This window comes from Mus musculus, chromosome 3 (genome assembly GCF_000001635.26).
Source record: "Mus musculus strain C57BL/6J chromosome 3, GRCm38.p6 C57BL/6J".
Lineage (NCBI taxonomy): Eukaryota > Metazoa > Chordata > Mammalia > Rodentia > Muridae > Mus > Mus musculus.
Genome location: NC_000069.6, coordinates 79,515,094 through 79,536,435, shown reverse-complemented (window position 1 = coordinate 79,536,435; position 21,342 = coordinate 79,515,094). Strand labels below are relative to the sequence as shown.

Sequence of the window (21,342 nt, the reverse complement as noted above, 5' to 3'; positions counted from 1 at the left end):
CCCCGTGTATGTGTCCGCAGTGCTGAGATTTCAGGCGTGCATTGCTGTGCCTGGCTTTATAAGGATGCTGAGACTGGAGCTTAGGCACTCATCCTTGCCCAGCAAGCACTTCACTGGCTGAACCATCTCTACAGCCATAGCCTTGGCTGTCTGACCTCTCAAGTGCTGAGATAATAGATGTGTGCTACCACACCTGGTGTTCCCTTTTAAAATTTCAATACACTGCATTCTGCATTATAATATGCAGAAAACTACATATTTTACTTAGTTAATGCTTAGATCTCCAATATTGAGATCAAGAAACGCGCTTTTAATACTCTCAAGTCTGCTCATAGACACCACATTTTGAAAAATCACAGCTATGGCATCAGTTGTCTGGAGATGAACGAGAGAAAGACACAGCAAAGGGTTGCATGTGATACTGTGGCCTGAGGTTTTGTTTGTTTCTCGTGATGATAGGGTGAATTGGTAGAGAAGGATTGTTTAAGTGGGTTATTAGATGTGGGTACACTGCAGGAGCTGGGCCAGGTTTTAGGTTTTTCTTCTCTTCTCTAACCCATTCCTCAGTTGTGGCTTTTGAGTTGGGTTTTCATTCTGTATAATGTATTGTGAACACTGCTTCCCCTTTTGCAGTGTGAGGTTAGAGAGATACGGAAATGCACCAGTACTTAGCCCGAAGCTTTCCTGCCTTGAATTCTCCTTACTCTTCATCAGGTGTGGAAACTCACAGTCCCCTGGTGTCCAGTCTTAGAGTTCAGGTGGTCCTGCAGCAGTGGACTGAATGGTTGTGGAGAAGACTCCATGTATGACAGGAAACAGTGCTGTGGACGGTCAGAGATTCTTATTAAAGGCAGCAGGCACATTGAGTACCATTGCTATCTGAGTGATGTGCCGTTCATTGGTAGAAACTTGCTGTTCTGTAGGGCCGCTTCAGTGCCTGGGATTTGTGAATGGAAACAGTGCAACAGCAGTTTAAACTCCTGAGAGGCCGGGCCTGTGTTCGGAGTAGCACATATATAGCATTTGTGAGGTCCTGGTGTCAACCCCATCACCAAAAACTATAACCTGTATCCATTCCTCTCAGATATTGCAGGGCTTCATTGTACCTCAGTACTCTCTGGCCCTGCCTCCTAACATTGGGAGTTTGCTGTGCTATGACCCAGCCAGTGAGGCAGCAGAGGTTGCAGGCAGTGTGCTGAGCTGTGGGGTCTAGTCAGTGACTGCGGATGATTTTAGGTACTCTTTCTTTTCTGTAATGTGTGGGTGAGCTTTGTGAGGAAGATAGGGAAGGGCCATGAGTAGGGCTACAAATAAAACTGGTGGTGGCGCACGCCTTTAATCCCAGCACTCAGGAGGCAGAGGCAGGCGGATTTCTGAGTTCAAGGCCAGCCTGGTCTACAGAGTGAGTTCCAGGACAGCCAGGGGTACACAGAGAAACCCTGTCTCGAAAAAACCAAAAAAAAAAAAAAAAAAAAAACCTGGTGATAATTGTGGTATGTGTGGTTTTAGCATTTGAGTAGAGTACCCAGTGCGATTACACGCCACGGGGTGAGGACCTGTGTAAGCGGGTTGTTCCATTTCAGGAGGAAGATGACTTAAACAGAGCAGTGCTGGGCTCAGGAGACTCAGTATACCTTTTCTTACCTCTGTCTGCCCTGGGAGCCTTCTCATCTCTCAGAAGGACGGTTGTGGTGATACAGTTGTCTTTCATTTACTGCAGAAATTTGAAGACGTATTGAAATATGAGACAATTTGGGGTAGAAAAGAGACTTCAAAGTCAAGTATGATAGTGTGTTTTTTGTATTCTATTTATTTCATCAGATTTTGAATTACAGAATTAAAGATTAAGGAACATAGAGAGGAAATACTGCTTTCACATTTTTTTGTAAGTTTTGATGTCTTTTCTCATAAGATATGATGTGAGTTATATTGATTGGAACGACCACAAGATCTCGAAGCCTCTGTGGGACCTTTGGGGTAGGGGGAGGTTGCAGTATCCCAGACATCAGCCTGCCACAGAGACATACTGCTTGTTGCAGGTAGATTTGAATCAAAGCTTTAATGCAACTGTGGAACGCTTGCTAAGCCACTCAGAAGTGTCTATACCAGAGGTAGAAATCTCTCTGTGGTTCAAAGAAGAGTCCCAAGGCCCACTTTTCATATGCCAAGAGTTTATAATCTCCTAAACATCCTACAGGATACTATAGAAAAATAAGCATGTAGTAGGTATTAAAGTGTGCTTAAAGTTATTATAGAAGAACTCAGAGGACAGAGGCCTGGGTCATATGGCAGAGTCCCAGTGGGGACAGACAGTTACTGTGTAAGGGACTGGCTCTCAGGAGCGCGGTTCCTTTAGTTTCTGTTTGAGAGAATCCCATCCAGGTACAGTCAGATCCTTATCCAGATGTCATCTGGGAGCATGCCTCTTTTTGTCCGTTATTCTTGTTTTAATTTATATGTGTGTGGATCTTGGATAAGGGATAAAATAGGTATATTTATGACATTATTTGGAATTACTTTGGAAATAGCAGTTTTGTGGCTAAACTACTAAGTATGTGTATAATGTTGAAAAAGAATGTCATGACAGCTGGCGGTATAGTACAATGGTTAGAATACTTGCCTAGCATGTATAAAGCCCTGGGTTCTATCTTAGTATACCTCCCCTCTTTAAAAAAAAAAGTGTTTTATGATCCTTCCTTACATACTAGTTAAGTCCAGATTGAAGTTTTAAGCCAAAATATCATTTATTTTATTATTACTATTTTTTAAAGGCAGTCTCGTGCACCTCAGGCTGCTCTCAGACGGTCTCTGCATCCCTAGTGCTGAGACCGGTGTGCTTTACCACTCAGTTTGTGAGGTGCTGGGGACTAAATGTCAGGCCTCAGGCATGCTAGCCAAACCAAATCAGCCCCCAAATTCATTTTTTATACAAAAAGTGAGATGCATTTCTCTAACACATCTGTATAGAATTCAGGATTTGAGCCCTTTTTGTTGTTTGCTTGTTTGAGGCAGAGTTTCTCTGTGTAACAGACCCTGGCTGTCCTGTACTCGATTTGTAGCCTAGGCTGGCCTTGAACTCACAGAGATCTATCTGCCCATCTCCCAGTGCTAGGATTAAAGGTGTGTGCCATCCTCCCACCTGCACTTCCCACCTACCCCTGCAGTTTATGCCATATTTAAAGCATTGTCCTGTCAGTCTTGCGCCTGCCCTCTCATTTCTTCTGCAAGTTTGGTCTGAGCATCAGATGACTGGGAGATGCTGTAGGCCATTTGTGTCCTCCAGCTGTCCTGTCCCTTAAACTGGAACTAATTTTCATAATATTTGGATGTTCCCTGTTTGTTTGTTTTTTTTTTGTTTTTGTTTTTTTTGAGTTATTTTAGACAGTTGAAAGGTAAAAAAGAACCCATGGCCAGTTTGTGCCCGGGGGTCAAAACTTCGTGCAAAAAGGAATTCGTTCTCTCCTACTCTAGGTCTGTCTTCACACCATCAGTTTAGCAGTTGCCACAGAGAAGAAAATTCATTGTCATAGGTGTGTTGCAATCTGAAACTTGGGAAGTCTTTTTTTTTTTTTTTTTTTTTTTTTTTTTTTTAAGTTCATGGAGGGTGGCGGGTTCCGGTCCAATGTACGGCATGTAAAATGTCTTAAATCAACTGAGGTCTGGGCCTGGCATCCCTAGTTTTCCTTACCTTAAATTAGTGGGTAATTTATAAAGATACTTTTAGGACTAAGACCATAGAGCCAGCCAATGGTTCACCTCACCTTAGGGATGGACCCAGTAGTACTTTCTTCAACCTAATTCCAGGCAAAAGGAATTGGTATCATCACTCTGCTGTTGGTTTCTAGCCTTGACCTGTGTTTAGGGGATCACCAGCTCAAATTTATCTCCTAACACTCCCATATCCAGGTGAGCTATGTTGATGTCAGAAGCTAGCACTGTTCTAGGGCTCTGGTAATTCAGGGCTTTCTCAGCTTGAATAAGCCCAGGAATTCAAATGCAAGAGTTAGAAGGCTTTTTACCATCAGTTGCCTCTCATCATCATTACTTTCCCCCATCCCCACTCATACCATGGCCAGAGTGTGCCCCAGCTCTGCTTCTCATCCCACACGTCTCCTTCTACATATTAAGATCTCCATTCGACTCTTGTGGGTAGCCATCCTTCACTCACTGTGGACAGAGTTTTGCAAGGTTGTGGAGTAGAAGCTGTCAGCTGATACTTACTCACATGAGAACCATTAAGAGGGTGGTGCGGCCAATGTCAGAGCAACCTTGCAGCTGAAGGTTTACCCAGAGCCACATGAGCTGGGCTCGTGACTAGTGAAGGCAGGGCTGCTTGTAAACTCAGCTCGAGATGCAGATGGTGTGAGTCAGTGCAAGCTGCTGGACCTGTTGAGTGCACTTGAGTGCAGGCGGAGAAAAAGCAGGGAGAGATTTGTACTTGTCTACTTTATTATGGGTTTACTGAGAGCACATCCGCTTCTAGAAGTCATCCTGGGCTTCATTTGCATGATGAATGAACATCCCTTTTTTTAAGCTCCCAAAAGAGGAAGTTAGTAGTAGCTGGGCTCACGTGCTGTGCTTGGAGGGAAATGGTCTTTAGTCTGGAGCTGCTGCTCGTCACCGTGGCATATCCTTCAGATAATGAAGGAACTTTACAGAGTGGGCTAGTCCACACTGCTGGTCAGGATCAACTGAAGAGCATCTATGCCCTCAGGAGATGTGTGGTGGTACAGCAGACAGCACAAACTGGCCAGTAGGCCAACAGGAGTCAGCCAGATGTCTGACCGATACCACTTGTGGTGCTGGGAGGATTTTCAAGACACTTGTATGTGCAAAGATTCCAAAATGTGCCAGAGGAGGACGCGACACAAATTCCACAGTGCTCAACCACAGGTATGAATGTTTAGTTCTGTTTCAGTCTGGAAAATACTAACCACACGGGACTCTAAGAAGCTTTATTGATTTGAATTATGTTTTCAAGAATGCTTTACGTAGGAGAAATGTAGTTATTGGTGACTTGTAGAAACAAGTCCTTTCCTCTGTAGAAAAGATGTAGGTAGGCACAGGTATCTGTAGTGGCTCTTAGGAGTCTGTCACTATCTTAACTTCTTAAGTGTTCATTACCTCTGCTGGGGCCAACTTGTGTGGAATCGATTGTGTCCTCTTTTGGAACGCTGAGCTTTATAAGGCAAAAGGTAAAGCTCTGAGCTTTAACTTAGCACACAGAGGACCAGAGGACAGGCAAGGACTGGAGACCTGCTTTGTGGGAGTGCTGAAGCCAGCTGCTGAGGGAGAACCTGGTTCGACTCTGGAAAATGCCTTTTGTGAAAAGGATGTGTATGACAAACTAACTTGAATAGCGAGGTTGGCCATAAGGAGCACAGTTGGACCTGTTATATTCTTTCTAGTTACTTTATATACTTTTTAGATGTATTTATTCTATTTATATGTATAGGTTGTTTTGTCTGTTTGTATTTCTGTGCACCACTTACATGCCTGGTGCCAGGAAGGCCAGAGGACGTCAGATCTTCTAGAACTGGAATTAAAGATGGTTTTGAGCTACCACATAGCTTCTGGGAATTGAACCTGGACCCTCTGGAAGAGCAGCCAATGCTCTTAACCACAGAGCCATGTCTCCCAGCCCCTTTATGTACTCTGGAAGAACTTCTCTAGTAGTGGAACTTAATTCCGACGGTCATTTCCCAAGAGTGGTTCACATGCTCTCTGCTCTTCCAAAGGCACCTGTTCATAGAGCAAGAGGTCATGAAGGTCATGAAGGGTGAGGACCATGAGGACCCTGAGGATGGCACTGTGATACGTGTGCTCTTACCTGCTCCTGTCAGGAAAGAAGGGTTGAGTGGTGGGGAAGTGGAGCTCCACCTCTGGGAGGCAGCCCCAGGGCTGACTGCGGCATGCTACTGCTGAGCTATGGGGTAGGCTCAGGTTGTTTTAAAGAGTCTTCTCTGGGAGTTCAAAACTGCATCATTAGGACATTTTCCCTTCTGTTTTTTTATTCTTCTAGATTTCCAAATCCCCAAGATGTTATTTGGGGTGGCCATCCACAAAGGATAATAGCCTGGATCATGGCAATTTCTTTAAAATTTGTAAAAAACAAAAACAAAACCCAAAAAACTTTGTGTGAGTGAGTGGTTTTCAAACTTTTAATAAACTTCTTTTGTTATGACTTTAATAATTTTCACATACTTTAAATATCAGAATGCTTTGCAACCTGGTTTTTTTTCCCCCCTTTAACTTTTTAAAATTTTTTGTTCCTAGTGCTTGAAAGGATTAAAGATACATTTTCTGTATTTGAGTTTTGTGCAGTAAAAATGCCTTTATGGTCGAAACATACGTGTATTCAGAATGTTCTAGCTGCACTCAGTTGATACCAGCTTTGTTGGTACCATCCAGAGGAGCATAGCAGTCAGCAGCCAGTTGAACATGTCTTCCCTCTCTCCACCAGCCGGACTCTGCTCACATCAGTGGTGAGCTGCTTTAGTCTGATTGACACGTGTTGGCTGTGTCATCCACAGCACAAGTGTGCTATCTTCTGTCTTCATGTCTGACTCAGTGATCAGGGGAACTCAGTGGTTCAGTGGCCTAGTTCGTTTCTTCCAGGGGCAATTTGGGTTGCCTCCAGAACACAAGTGTCTTGCCCCACCCAGGAAAATGTGTTTGAAATTCGCTGGAATTCATTTCAGGTAAAACCAGTTGCCTCATCTGCTCTGTTCCCCTTCCTTCAACCTTAAAAATGCATGTGTGGGCTGGTAAGATGGCTCAGCAGATAAAGGTGCTTGCTGTGAATCTTCACAGCCTGAGTTCAGTCTATAGCTCTCATAGTAGAAGGAGAGCACAGACTCCCCACAAAGTGTCTTCTGACCTCCAGATGATGCTATGGAGTGTGTGTGTGTGTGTGTGTGCCACACAGACATAAATAAAAGGAAATCTATCTCTGTGTTTATCTATCTATCTATATGCATATATTTGTTACTTACTGTATTTTTCTGGCTTGCAGAATTCATTTTAGAGTCTTGACTAACCCCAGTGGTAGTTTTACATTATTGACAAGAGCTTGCACCGTTGGGATCTGGCCCTAGATTGCTCACTGTTTGCTGAAGTCGTGTGGCAGTCAGAGAAATGTACAGTTCACTTTCTGCACTTACACACCTTACATTGTTTGTTTCAGGTCTTAGTTGAGCATATTAATGAGCTGAGGCCTTTTATTTACTTGCTTTTGTCTCCTTCATGCTTTTCCATTATGTGAAAAAGGAAAGACCCAATGAGTACAACAGTCATGTGGGATACATAGGTAGCACTGGGCCCGGGACTGCCAGTACTGCAGCAGCCCAGTGCAGAAAGTGCATCCTAGTTCATAGAATTCCATAATCATGGTTTGCTAATAAAGAATTCTTTCCTAAGAGCGCAATTGAAATCTGGTAAATTTGCAGTATGCAGGGTATATGGTATAGTTTTCAAATAGTTGTTTCTAACCTCTTTCTTTAAATGTAGATTGTAGCAAAGCTGCTGATTTTTAATTTTTCATTTTTTTCCTGAAAACGCTGAGAAGCCATCGAATTGTTCCCGAGGGATCTTGGGAATGTTTGCCAGCTGTATATGAGAAATACTCTCTCAAACCTAAGAGAAAGGGTGGCCTGGCCTCGTCTTGTCATTGGAGTGGAGAGGAACTGAAGTAAACACTTCAGAGCCAATTGTGCTTTGCAGTTTCAGATCTGCAAGTTTGACTTCAGAAGAAATTGAACCATACGTCGTGGGGGCTGGGAGGAACTCAGGTGGAGCTGGTCCTGTGCCTGGGTCATGCCCAGCGTCCAGCCCCAGTGCCAAACCACACCACACTGTGATCAGCAGCACAGCAGGGAGAGGAGCCGTTGGGTGAAAACCATTTTAAAAGGAAAAGCTGCAGATTGTCTGACGTGGCTTAACGAGTTTTCTTTAGTGAACTGTTGTGGAGATAAGTGGCCCCGGCCATGGAAGGTGACTGATGCAAAGCCACTTGTAGATTTAAAGACAGAGATACTAAGGTGGCCAACTGCACAATTCCTTAGACTTTTGTAAAAGGCCCTTAAAAGAAAAGTGTAGGCTCTGGGCGTGGGAAGTAGTTTTCACTCTGTGCTGCACATGGAAACTGTGAAAAACATTCTGCTTAATAGGAAATGTGTTAGTTGGACAGGTTGAATGGAGAAGGGAGAGAAAACAAAACACAACACAAACAAATGACAGCAAACAAATGAAAACCCCAGCCAAAGAGCTGGCCATCACGGGCTTGTGACTGCTGGGTGTGACTCCTCTGTTAGTGTTGACCACGGCCAAGTTCCTCCCTCCCCACGCTCCTTCCCAGTTCACTGTTTGTGTACAATGAGGAATTCTCTTTTACCGGCTGTAGAGTAAATTCCCACCGGTGGGCGATTCTGATTTGCGGATGTAAGGGCACACAGAAGGAATGCTGTGGGAATTTAATACTGTGACAGTTTCGGGAAGTTTTCCTCTCTTCTGGGACTCATCCATTACTAAGTGAGAGTCAGAACAGCACACATCCAGGGATTGTCACAGAAGCAGATGACTGGCATACATTTTGTCTGGGATTTATTTTCATAAGCATTGATGATAGCTGGACACTTGTTAGTAATCCCAGGCCAGAGTGACAGTGGGCCTGCGTCCCTGCAGTCTGCTCCGTTTCCTGTGCGGAACTTGGGTGCCTGCTGGACTGCTGCACAGTTCCTGGCTCCCCTGTTCTCATTGCTGGTGTGAGTCAGGCTCTGGTTTAGCCTGTCTTGGGGTTTCATTATTTTCAGAAGCTGGTTAAGTGCTGGACAGAGAGCAGCAAGCCCTGGTTGTGACCTGAGTGTAAAGGAACTCCAAACCCACACTGAACCACAGGGCAAACCTAAGCAGACATACAGAGCTCCAGAAATCACCTTGTCTGTCTCCACACACTCAGGACCTTCCTCCCACGGTGGCATTTACATGATAGCACATTATTACCCAGAGTCAATTCACATTTGAGTTCACATTGTTAGTGTTGACAGGTGAGACTTAGAATAATCTCAGTGCCCTGGAAATCAGCTTCATCTGTCTCTTAAAGAGAAACAGTCTTTCTCAGAACGTCACTCGATTAGCATCATACAACAGACAGCCTTTTCAGATTGGACCCCTTCACTTAGAGATACCATTGAAAGTTACTCCGTGCCTAGCCACGGCTTGATAGTTCAGTTCTCTTCAGCTCGGAAGTGAACAACTTGGTCGCTTCCAATCCAGGTGTTTGCAGTTCATCGGTGAAGCTGCTGTAAACATCTGTGGACAGAGTTGTGCTTGTGTGTTTTATCTCATTTGGTTAAATAGCAAGAAGCTCAGTTGTGGATCGTATGAGAAGGAAGTGCTCCAGCTGGTGAGGAAATGCCAGGTTATCTCCCAGAGCGACTCTACCTCTTGCAATGCATGAGAACCAACATTTGGATGGTCTGTGTTCTAGATTTTGCTCACACTACTAGATTTGTGGTTGATACCTCACTTCAGGTTTGCGTTTTCCTGGGTCCTTCCTTTTGTTTTGTTTCTGAGACTTGCTGAGGCTGACCTGGAGCGCACTGTGTAGACCAGGCTAACCATGAACTTGTAGTGATCCTCTCGCCTCTGCAACACTGTGCAGGGCTGATTTGCATTGCTCTCATGATAGAAGACGTGGAACACTTTCCTTGCTGCCTGTTCTCTTTGTGAAGTGCCCAATCACATCTCTTGTCTATTTTTGAAATCATGCTGTCTTTTTTAAAATTAAAACATATATTAAATATTAATCTTGTCTTAGGTATATAAGTGTTTGCCTGCATTTGTGTGCAGCATTGCACATGCCTGGTGCCTGAGAAGACACCATATACCCCAGAACTCAAGTTGGTTGTGAGTCACCCACCGTGTGGGTACTGAGAACTGAATTCAGGTTTTCTTTTCTGCAAGAGCAAGTGCTCCTAACCACTGAGCCATCTTTCCAGCCGAATATTTGTTTGTTTCTTTAGTTGGTTGATTTTGTTATAGTTGTTTTGTTTGTTTGTTTGTTTTTGTTGTTGTTGTTGTTGTAATTGTTTTGATACAGTCTTTCTATGTAATCCTGCCTGGCCTGGAACTCACTGTGTATAGCCTTGGCTAACACCAAATTTGTCCTTTTACTTGAGTTTCCTCAGTGCCGAGATTGCAAGCTTGAGCCACCACATCTGGCTGAGTTCAGATAATTTTTGTTCTTTGTTGATACATATTTTTTCATGCATTTTTTTGCTACATTTATGTGTTTGTTTGTGCAAGTTGACTGAGATGAGTTCTGTAAACCTGTTTGTCAATTCTAAACATGTGAGGCAGTTGTTTCTATGTGTGCTGCACTACCAGTCTTGCCCTGCCTGTGTCCCAGGGCCTAGCCTTCCAGAGGCTTCTCTAGGTTCAGACACACGCACACACACACACTCAGGTTCACACACATTTCTGCTGATTGGAGATGCTTAGCCTATTGAGAAATAGGTGTTTTTGTTTGTTTATTTTGTTTTTTGGTTTTTTTTTTAATTGGAAAGATAGCCCAGTGGTTAAGAGCACCCAGATTTGGTTCCCAGCACCCACATTGTTGGCTCACAATCATCTGTAAGTCCAGTTCCAGGGGACCTGATGCCTGCCCTCTCCCAGTCTCCTTGAGCACATGCATGCACCCAGGCCCACATGCACGTAAGAAAATAGATGTTTTAAAAGTATGGTTTTTAAGGTATAGATTACATATGAGGAATGCCATGAGGTAATATAGACTAGTATAGACTAGTTCAGTAAGGTTGTGTTCCTTGCACAGCCATCATTCCACTTATCCCATACGTGTTCAGTTATGCCCGTAAGCAAAGGGAGGGTTAGGCGGGATGCTTGTAGGCCACTCCATTATTTTATAGGAGTAGAAATGTTGGAGTAAGATGTCATGAGGAGGGCTGACTCTTGGCCCCAGGCCTTCTGACATCCAGGGCAGTGTTCTGCTGTTTTCTGTGCATGGTGGCCCCTGGAGAGGTGAGTGTGGCTGGTGGTTCTGTGAGTGCTCCACACACAGTGCTGCCTCTTTCCAAGTTTACCTGATGTGACCCTGAGTTCAAAAAAGCCAGAATAAACTGTCTTCTGTGCTTGATGGTTCCTTTTACGAGTTCCCAAATCTCAGGCTGCACTGTGACACACACTATAATGTTCTGTTGCTACTGTGCAAACAGATTATTTATGGACTTAGGCGTGTTTCAGCGTGTGACCTTTGCTGTCATTTATATAATTGCTTCAGGATTGGGGAATGGAAACAAGCTCAGAGAATCAACTTCCTTAACATAAATCTTTGGCTAGCATCTTTGAATAGGAATCAGTTTTCCTCAGGAAATTGTTGAGACCTGCAAGTTTATGCATCCTTTTGGTCTTACCTTTAGGTGTAGTAAGTAACTATCAGTGATTCTGCATTCCTTTATCCTGCATTCCCCAAATCCTAAAATTTCTGAAAAATCTACAAGTGATCTGAACTGACATGAAGCTATGTATGATATTTGAATTTAGTATCCACCTAATATTTGTATTTAGTATTCGTCACTTGGGCTGTTGTGATTTGATTTGGGAGTTTGGTTTCCTCCCACACTGTGGAGGATGCATTATATAATATGTAGCATATGCATCTTTCTAAAATCTTTAAAAAAAACTAAACTCTCAAACATCTGGCACTCAAGAATTCTGCTAAGGGATCATGTATCTGAATTGGTTATGAATTCTGCTTCACAGAAGTTGCTTTTGTGCTTAATCTGCCTTTTTTACAAACTTGTAAGTCACGTAAGACACCAGGTTTTGGGGAAGCTCAATGCCAGAGTTAGTACTTTTCTAAAATGGCAGAGCTCTGGGTAGGAGCTGCTGAGGCTGGAATGATGGCTCTGGTTGGCTATGAGCACCCACTGCTCTTGCAGAGGACCAGAGTTTGAATCACAGCACCCATATTATGCCACTTACGACTGCCTATAACTCCAGCTAGAGGCGCTCCAACTCCTTCTTCTGACCCCCAAGAGTGTACCCATACATATGCACAGGAGTAAAGATAATGAGAAAGTTGTTTTGGACAGGTGACACTGTTTATTGCAATGAGCATTAATATCAGGACCTCTGTTATGTGCACTGCAGATCTGTTACTGCCATCTCCGTTTTCTCTTTGTTTGCCTTTCTTGAAACAAATAGCTTGCTGCTGGGTGGGAAATGGTGAACATTTTGTGCTAAAAAGATGACCTATGGTTGCTGCCTGAAACAGAGGGTCGTTGGATTGATCACTGCTGTGTGCCGCCATGCCCCGCCCCGCCCCCCCCCCCATATCAAACTTTTGAGAGGTTTCTATTTGTATTTAGAAACTGACTTACGAGCGAGAGGAGGGAGCTTGTGACGGTTGTAAACAAAGAATATTAAAGAGCAGCTGGGCTGTGTCCTTATGATACAGTAGGTTTTACGGCAACAGAAGTCATGATCCACTCACCACCTGCCCCAGTGCCTGGGACACCGCGAGACACACAGTGCACAGGCAGGAGTTGCCTAGTAAATTGATGAGTATCCCTGAGTTTCTGTTGTTCTTATTACAGCTACTTTGATACAGGGTCTCACCGTGTTGCCCAGGCGGTTGGGAACTGGTGATCTTCCTGGCTCAGCCTTCTGAGTGTTGGGGTTATGGGCATGATTATGGGTATGCACCACCATACATGCTTAGTTTTGCTCTACTTAACATTTTCGCACATTGTTTAAAGTTCCCTATCATACCTGACTCTTTAAATATTGACATTGCTGGATCACAAGACTGCCTTGACATTCTTCATATGTGTTTACTTTGGCTATATAGTATTGCTTCCTTATGTCGAGACCACGGCAGGCACCACAGAATGTGGCTTCTGACCTGGGCATGCTTGTACCACTGCCTTTCTTCTTATTGTAACAGTAAACACAAGGAACTGAACTGGTCTTCTGGGACATGGCAGATTATGTGCCATACAGTACATACTGACCATTGTGTTCCCTGGGAAGTGTTCCTCCTCGAAACCATGGATATCCTAGAGGAGTGGTTCTCAGCCTTCCTGATGCTGCTGTGACTCTTTAATGCAGTTCCTCATCTTGTGCTGATGATAACCATAAACTTATTTTTGTTGCTACATATAATTTTGCCACTGTATGAATTGTAATGTAAATATTTTTTGACTATAGAGGTTGCCAATGGGGTCTTGATCCACAGGTTCTGAACCTCTGCCGAGATAGAATGTGTGTGTGTTCTCTCCTGAGGTCAGCTCTCTCTGCCTGAGATCCTGTCTGTCATTTCCTCTCTTGGAAACTTGGAGACAGCACATCACCAGTTTGAAAAAAAATTGACGTTCTTTGGCTGAGTATTTAAAATACATAATTCTAAACCTCATTTGGCACATGACTGTTCAGCAGGAGACACACCCACTGCCCCCAAGAATGTGATGGGCACCATTTGCCTTGTCCTTTGTGCTATATATTCAGGGGCAGAACTTGTTCTTCAGTCCCTGTGTCTGCACAAATCTCACTCTTGAAAGGGCTGAACTCATGAGGTTCGCACCCATTCTACTTCAGCATGATCACACCTTAACTTGTACATCTCCTAACTCCTTATATATAGGCAAGGTCTGACTCATTGGGACCTCAGCACATCTTTCTTTGGGAGAACTTTTGGGGTAGGAGAACATGACTGTAGTCATCACATAATTTTGTTATAATACATGGTATTATATATATATATATATATATATATATATATATATATATACACACACACATATATATATATGTATGTGTGTGTGTGTGTGTGTGTGTGTGTGTGTGTATAAAATTTATTTATTTGTTTTTTTGAGACAGGGTTTTTCTGTATAGCCCTGGCTATCCTGGAACTCACTCTGTAGACCAGGCTGGCCTCTAATTCAGAAATCCTCCTGTCAGCCAGGCGGTGGTGGCGCACGCCTTTAATCCCAGCACTTGGGAGGCAGAGGCAGGCGGATTTCTGAGTTTGAGGCCAGTCTGGTCTACAAAGTGAGTGCCAGGACAGCCAGGGCTACACAGAGAAACCCTGTCTCGAAAACAAAACAAAAAAAAAAAACAAACCAAAAATGAAATCCTCCTGCCTCTGTCTCCCAAGTGCTAGGATTAAAGGTGTGCGCCACCACTGCCCGGCTATTTAATATTTTTAGTGTGACTTTGGTTTTTATTTATTTTTGCAACAGGACCTTGTTCTATAGCCCGGGCTGACCTTGAATCTTCCTGCCTCAGCCTCCCCAGTGTGGGTTTATAATACATATATACTTCAAACAGACAACATGTTTTCTATACCTCATGTCCTTTGCATTATTCTTATTGTCACCTTTCAGGGAAATAAATCCATGCTTTGGTTACATGCTTTGAACTCTTGGTGTAGGATCTGAGAAATAGGGCGTTCTAACCAAACAAATGGCATCATGAAGTTTAAAGTTTTTCTTAGTACCTTTTAAACGTATGTTTAGTGTTTGTATATGTGTGTGTGCATGCCAGGGCACATAAGTCGAGGGCAGAGGACAACTTGAGGGAGTGGGTTTTCTCTTTCTACCCATGTGGGAATTGGCCTATGCTATCTTCTTTCTGTAGATTCTCTCTCTTCCTACCGAGACCTACCCCAGGCTATGAATCAGGCAGAGCTGAGGCTGGCTCCAGCCCTATCTTATTCCAAAAAAACTCATTGCCATACGTGGCTGTAGTTTTCCCTAGGTATATTCCAGATGGCAAACATCAAAATAACAATTGAGTATTAAACCAAAATAAAATTCATACAGAAGAAGAATAGAGGTTTTTTTCCTTTTTATGAACTAGTTTGGGTTAAAAAAAAAAACAGGTTGGATATTTGAGAGATTCCAAGACACACACACACACACACACACACACACACACACACACACACCTTTCTCTTCTTCCTCTATTTGTTTATAAAAGACAGGGTCTCACTCACTCTGCAGTCCAGACAGATCTGGAAGTCACTATAGGGTCTAGGCTGACCTCAGATTTGCAACCCTTCTACCGCTGAAGTGCTGTGGTTATAGCTAAATACCACCACACCAAGTCCTGTCTTTTTTTTAATTAAAAATAATATGAATTTAATAAAATATTATGATCATTATTGAAGTTGAATCATTCTAGAAATGTTATCTTTAGCCTAACTGAAATTTAAACTGATAGTTCTCAAGGACTGCTTTGTAAACTTTGCCACTTTGGCAGAATGTAATTTTATGAGCAAATTCAAACTGTACAAGATACTATGAGACTAAGTCTCTTTCTGCCTGCCTGCCTTTCTGCTCCCCTCCCTGCCTCCTTCTCGTCCTCTTTCTCCATCCCCTCCTCCTCTTCCTCTTCTTCTTCCTTTTTGAAACAGGGTCTCACATCATAGTGGCCTGAAACATGCTAAGTAGACCAAGTAGTTATTGAACTAAGAAATCTGCCTGCCTCTGCTTTCTGATTGTGATGCTGGAATTAAATATATGTGACACCATGCCTTGTGATTAAAGCTTTGGTGTTTTGTTTTTCACTTGTAATAAGTTTACCCTGTATACTGTTTGTTTTATGGTCTGGGATGGATCCCAGAGCTTTTGTAAATGTTAAGCAAGCACCTCGCTACTGAGTTGTACTCCAGCCTCTGTGGCTTTTTAAAAAAAGAGTTACCATGCCTTCCTCCTCCTCCTCCTTCAATATTTATTTATCTATTTTATGTATGAGAGTACACTGTCACTCTCTTCAAACACTCCAGAAGAGGGCTTCGGACCCATTATAAATGGTTGTGAACCACCATGTGGTTGCAGGGAATTGAACTCAGGAACTAAGAGCAGTCAGTGCTCTTAACCACTGAGCCATCTGTCCAACTCCGCAGCCTTTGTGGCTTTAACATACATTTCAGTGGGAAGTTTTCTTGTTTTGGGTTTGTTTTGTTTTGTTTTTGAGACAGGGTCTCTCTATGATGTAGCCCTGGCTGTCCTAGAGGTCACTGTGTAGACCAGGATGGCCTGGAACTCACAGACATCTGCCAGCCTCTGTGTTGGCATATACGCCGCACCCAGCCAGAACGAGTTTTAATGGCCTTGTATACATTTAAAATTCGGCAGTGTAGGTCCTAGTCATCAGACCTGGTTTTGACAGACATCTCTACAGGAATATTGCATTCATATAGGGATAGCTGGGCTGAGCGCTAGCAGGCTCTTCTCATTCTACTGCACTTCTTCTTTTCTGCACAGTAACTTGGTCGCTCCTGGGGTCATGATGTGTAGGCTTGGCTGTAAGTGTGGGGTGGCTTCCGCCTGTCCGTCAGCTTGGGGTCATGTGGCATGTCTCATCGGTCACACCTTGAACACTGGCTGCCTCTGGCCTAAGGGCAGAGGAAAATAGTTTCCAAAATAAACTTTGCCATTGTGCAAAGGACGCCAGGCACGACATGGACAACACACTGGTGATAGAAGGAACGACTAGAATTTACTTTCTTTCTTCTTTGCGTCTGAGGTTTAAGAGAATAAATCTGCTGCCTTCAGTTAATTTGAAGTTAACGTGCTTCATATTAACTACCATTGCTTGAACCGGGGAAGGACCAAAGGCACTCAGCTTCTCACAGAAACTGGCCTTCTCAGTCCTGGGAGGGAGCGCACGCATAGCTTCTGGAGCTTGTGTGTATGGCAAGCTTGGGTGAAGCCCTTTACGTATTCTACTTAATCCACAAAGCAAGTTTGTGAGGTCAGCAGTTGTACATTGATAATCCAGTGGCAAAGTGGAAGGGGAAAGCCTTGGGGTTTGAATCCGGCTGTCCCTGACTGTATTCACAGGGTCTACTGTGAAGGTTTTCAGTGTTCTCTCCTTTATCCGCCTGTCCATTTCTCACCCATCGCTTCCGTGTCCTCCCTGGATCCTATAGCAGAGTCCTCCTGAGTAGTTGGCAGCCTTCTGCTTCAGGTGCGTCTTTTAGACTCTGCTCTAAGCTGTCTCTTCTCTACCTCTGCGGCTGTCACTGCAGCCTGTAGCAGGCAGCGTGAGGGGCCTGGCTCTCTGTGCAGTCCACTCCCATGGGTCTGCTTTTCTTAGGGCAGTCAGCTATCTGATCTTATCAACCATCTGCTTTCCTTGGCTGCTCTTTGTGTTCAGAGTTTATCCTGTCTGGGCCTGCTTCGGTCCCATCCCCCAGCTCGCTGACCTCATAGGGCAGCTCTCCCTGCCTTTCCTCCCTCCCTTTCCTGTGCTGCACTCTGCTGCTTCGTGGTGTTCACGTCAACTGGTCGGTCACTCTTCACGTCTGGTTTAAAAGTTGATTTAAGTCCTCAGTGACTTCTGTGCCTCTCTCCTTAAATCTCGCTGTTTTGGAGTCTAGGTCTTGCTGTGTAACCAGGATGGTCTGCTTCTGCAGCCTTAGACTCCTGAGGACTGAGCTTATAGACGTCAGTCACTATGCCAGGCTCTGAGACTCTTTTGTATCCTTTAGTTTCCCTTTTGACCTTCAGACAGTTTGTAGTTATATATTTATATGTAAGTATTAGGTTAGTAATATCCCTATTAAGCCTTGAACTTCATGAGGGCAGGTTTGATTAATTATTGATTCCCTTGCACCTGCTACAGAGCCTTGAATACAATGCAGACTAAATTTGTGTTGAATGGATTGCCAAGGCTGTGCTGAAAGCACACTCTGTAAATAGTTCTCTAGTTCCTGCTTTCCGATCGAATTCTTTACTGCAACATACACCTGTATTTTCTTCTTAACATCCTTTGCTTGGGAGCAAACTGTGTTTCCCTTTTTGCTAAGCATCATGGCTAGCAAATGCGTTTGGTCTCAGCGCCACAGTATCAAGCCAGACGTGCTAGGGGTAACCTTACACTGTGGAACGGCTGCCAGCTCCCCCTGAGGGGATGGCTGCCACAGAGGCACAGGCGCTCCTTTAACTGGGGTGCTCTCCCCAGAACCCAGGCATCCCACTTAGCCCTCTCTTGTGTGTCCTTGCAACTTCTTTCTGCCATTTGATTTCAAACTGACTACAGAAGGCAGTGCTTTCTCTCCAGCGATTTATTATTAGGGCAGCCTCGCCACCGTTGGCACAAGAATTGTCAGCATTTGTGCAGCCAGTTTCCGAGCACGCTGGCTGGGAATTGTATTTATTTGCCATGGTCACACCAAGCGTTGCAGATAATCCAGCTTCTCTCTCTTTTGAATCCACAGTTGGTCGTGTTCGGAGTTTGGCTTGAGTGACATCCGCCTGCTAGTTTACCAGGACTGTGAGAGGAGAGGCAGACAAGTCATGTTTGACTCCAGAGCCGTTCAGAAGATGGAAGAGGCAGCAGCTCAGGTGTGAAATGCTGATTGGCTTTCAAACCTCTCTGATCTGTTGTGTGCTGCCTGCAGGGATGCAGAAGGGGCAAGCAGAGATGCACCACAGCAGGCAGGCCTGTGTCTGCGGACACAACGGAAACTTAACAAGCAATTATGGCAGGCCAACAGTGGACCATTGACATTGAGAAAGATACATTTGCTGGCGATTGTAATCTAGCAGGATTTTGTAAGCGTCAAGCATAGTAAGAAAATAAACTGCTGAGATTCATAAAGTTCTAGTGTTTTTGCCAGACAAGAAGATCATTCTGTCCAGATTTTCTCATAGATAGTAAAAGGTGCCAAGTGTGGCTCGTGCTTATAATCCAGCACTAGATGTGCTGAGGCAGGAGGACGGTGATTTGGGGCTAGACTAGGCTATATAGTAAGGCCGTGTTTCAAAACCTAAAATAAATAAAAGGTGTTATGAAAGCTTCCTCACCTTAGAGCCTTAATAGACCGATGTTCACTGTTATCCTACCCTTTCTGACCAAGGAATTGCTCATTAACTTCCCTTGTTATAGGGAAGGGGGTGGTGGGAGGTGGGAGGGACTGGGATGGGGAGTAAAGACAGGAAAGATCTTTACCGCTTTGAGCCAGACTAGGAAAGATAAAAATAATACCAAAGAACTTTGCCCTCCCCGGTCTCCCAAGATACCTCTGATCTGTCGCCATGGCTGGACCATTCGCTTCAGTTCCGTATTGTTCAGATGCTTACGAATTAAATAAACCCACTGATACTCTTTTCTCCTTTAATTACTTGCTCCCCATACTGACCAAAATCTGGTAGTCTATAGAATTTGTGGTTAAGTAAATGAACAGTTATAACATGACCTTTGATTCAAAAAGGCCAGTGGGCTGTTTTCCAGCCTCATTTTGATTTGTTAAAAATTATTTTGTGGGAGTGTGCCTGCTACTGCCTGTGTGTGGAAGTCAGAGGACAACTTTGTGACGCTGGTCTCTCCTTCCACCTGTGAGTCCAGGGATCAAACCCAGTTGTGGGACAGGTACTTTACCTGCTGAGCCATCTCACTGGTCCTTGTTTTCCAGATTCTGATAAGAACCTCTGTTTGCAGGAAGGAAATGTTAGGTTGAAGGCAGTCAAGCGGGGTGATAGCACTGTACTTACAGAATTCTCTCAGCCAGCCAGTTGTCACACTAGTGACTGGGCGTATTAGGTGGGCAGCAGAGAAAGCCGAGGACGGGCAGGTGATTCACGGTTGCTTTAATGGTAGACTGGGATTCGAGGCTTAGGTGAGCCAGCAGTTGATTCTTTGGACAGGAAGGAGATGGCTCCCTCCAAATGCTTCTGACAGATGGCTTAGCTGAGCACTCTCCCTCCATGGAGTGGCTGCCGGTGGCAGAGATAGAGGGGGAAGTGACTTCCTAGGGAACTGGAGCCAGCAGACCTGAGCAGGGATAACTTGGTAATCCTGATGTAGGCTTTCTTTGAAGTACTCACTACATTAAATAAGCAGCTTAGGCTCTGGAACATGTGTAGCTGGTAGAGGGCTACAGGAGAGTCTAGTTGGTAGCCTTCTTACTGTACCAGGTGCCGTTTCCCACTACAGGTCATTGTGCTATGCTCCGCCATCCTGTGGGACTTCCTGTCACCAGCCCTCAGCCTGCTGGGAGGCTGTTTCTGGCTTAAGTGGTATTAAGTAACAGCTGGAGCTGAAGAGCTTGTTGAGAGAATGCAGGATGCTCGGGATTAACCCTATACAACTTCAGATTCCATCACTGCTGGGGTGCTGCTGTGGACCGGCACATCTTGTGTTGCCTTTACGGTCCTTTTCCAGTAAAACCCCTCCTCCACCACAACCACGTGATAAGCACAAAGCATCATGGGATTGAGTCACATAGGACTGCAAGCATGTGCTTTAGACCTCGGTCACACTGGAGATTAGATAAACTGCTATTGTGCCCATGGGTTCCCTAGCACACGTTATGAAAGAGAAAGACAGCCGGACAGACAGACAGACAGACAGACAGACACAAATACAAAAAGAAGAGAAAATAAAGGAAAACAAAAGAAAGAACAGCAAAGGGAATTCAGTAGAAGCAGGTTCTCACGAAGGCTTCTGTAGGGGGAGAGTTCTATTCTGGGGTGGGTGAGGGTCACTCTCAATAAAACTTGGAAGTGAGCGTGTGAGGGGGTATAGAGTAGGTAATCCTATTACCTCTGACCTTTGAGGGCCAGGTTCCCATCACATGCTCCATGGTCCAAGGTTGCTCCTGTCCCAGGGTTCGGCCCTCATCTCTCACAGCTCTGTCCTGCTGCTTTTCTTTCCTGCTGCACCAGGAATGCTAGAAAGAGTGTGAAAAACACAAGCCTGCATGTCCAGGCTGATAGGTTTCTTTCTTAGTGGCATTTAGTTGGTAAAAATTTGGATGTTAGTGGTCATCTTTCTGCTCATGAGCTCCAAACATTAGGACTGTATAGTACTGAAATCCAAAAACCAGAACAGAGAGCAGTATTTGTTTATGGCTTCTTGGTGTACATTTAAATGTAGAGACTGATACTTGAATTATTTAAAGAGAGTGATATGTCTATCATCCATCTCCATGTCTCAGTCTACACACACGTACCGCCATTTTCTGGGTAGTATCTCCTCCCCAGATATTCCAGACTCCCATGAATATTGTTGTTATTATAAAGAAAAATTAAACAGAGATTTTGGTTTTAATGCAATTTAGGCACCTGAATGTTTTGACCAATTCCCACTTGATAAAGCATGCCGATAAAGCCTGGTACAGTACATGATCCCTGACCTTGCCTGCCTCTCTTAACCCAGAAAGCAGAGGATGTTCCTATTAAAATGTCAGCCAGATGCTGTCAGGAAAGCAGCAGCAGCAGCGGCAGCAGCAGCAGCGGCAGCAGCTCTTCTCATGGCTTTGGAGGATCTTTACAACACGCTAAGCAACAGCTTCCAAAGTACCAAGTAAGACAT

At 44.3% G+C, this 21,342-nt stretch overlaps 1 protein-coding gene across 6 annotated transcripts in view; it reads left to right on the top strand.

Annotated features, from left to right (window-relative positions):
- Nucleotides 1-21,342, top strand: part of Fnip2 (folliculin interacting protein 2) — a 112,181-nt gene that overhangs the window by 31,716 nt on the left and 59,123 nt on the right. For 2 of the 6 annotated variants that reach the window (XM_017319621.2, XM_006501594.3), the window contains exons 1-3: nucleotides 1,498-4,893; nucleotides 18,245-18,371; nucleotides 21,187-21,333. In XM_017319621.2, the coding sequence (XP_017175110.1) occupies nucleotides 4,718-4,893; nucleotides 18,245-18,371; nucleotides 21,187-21,333 (450 nt within the window). In that variant the 5' untranslated portion in view covers nucleotides 1,498-4,717. Of the gene's footprint in view, nucleotides 1-1,497; nucleotides 4,894-18,244; nucleotides 18,372-21,186; nucleotides 21,334-21,342 lie in introns of those variants that run through there. The other 4 variants (NM_001162999.2, XM_017319620.2, XM_017319622.2 and 1 more) reach the window with 3 other exon arrangements.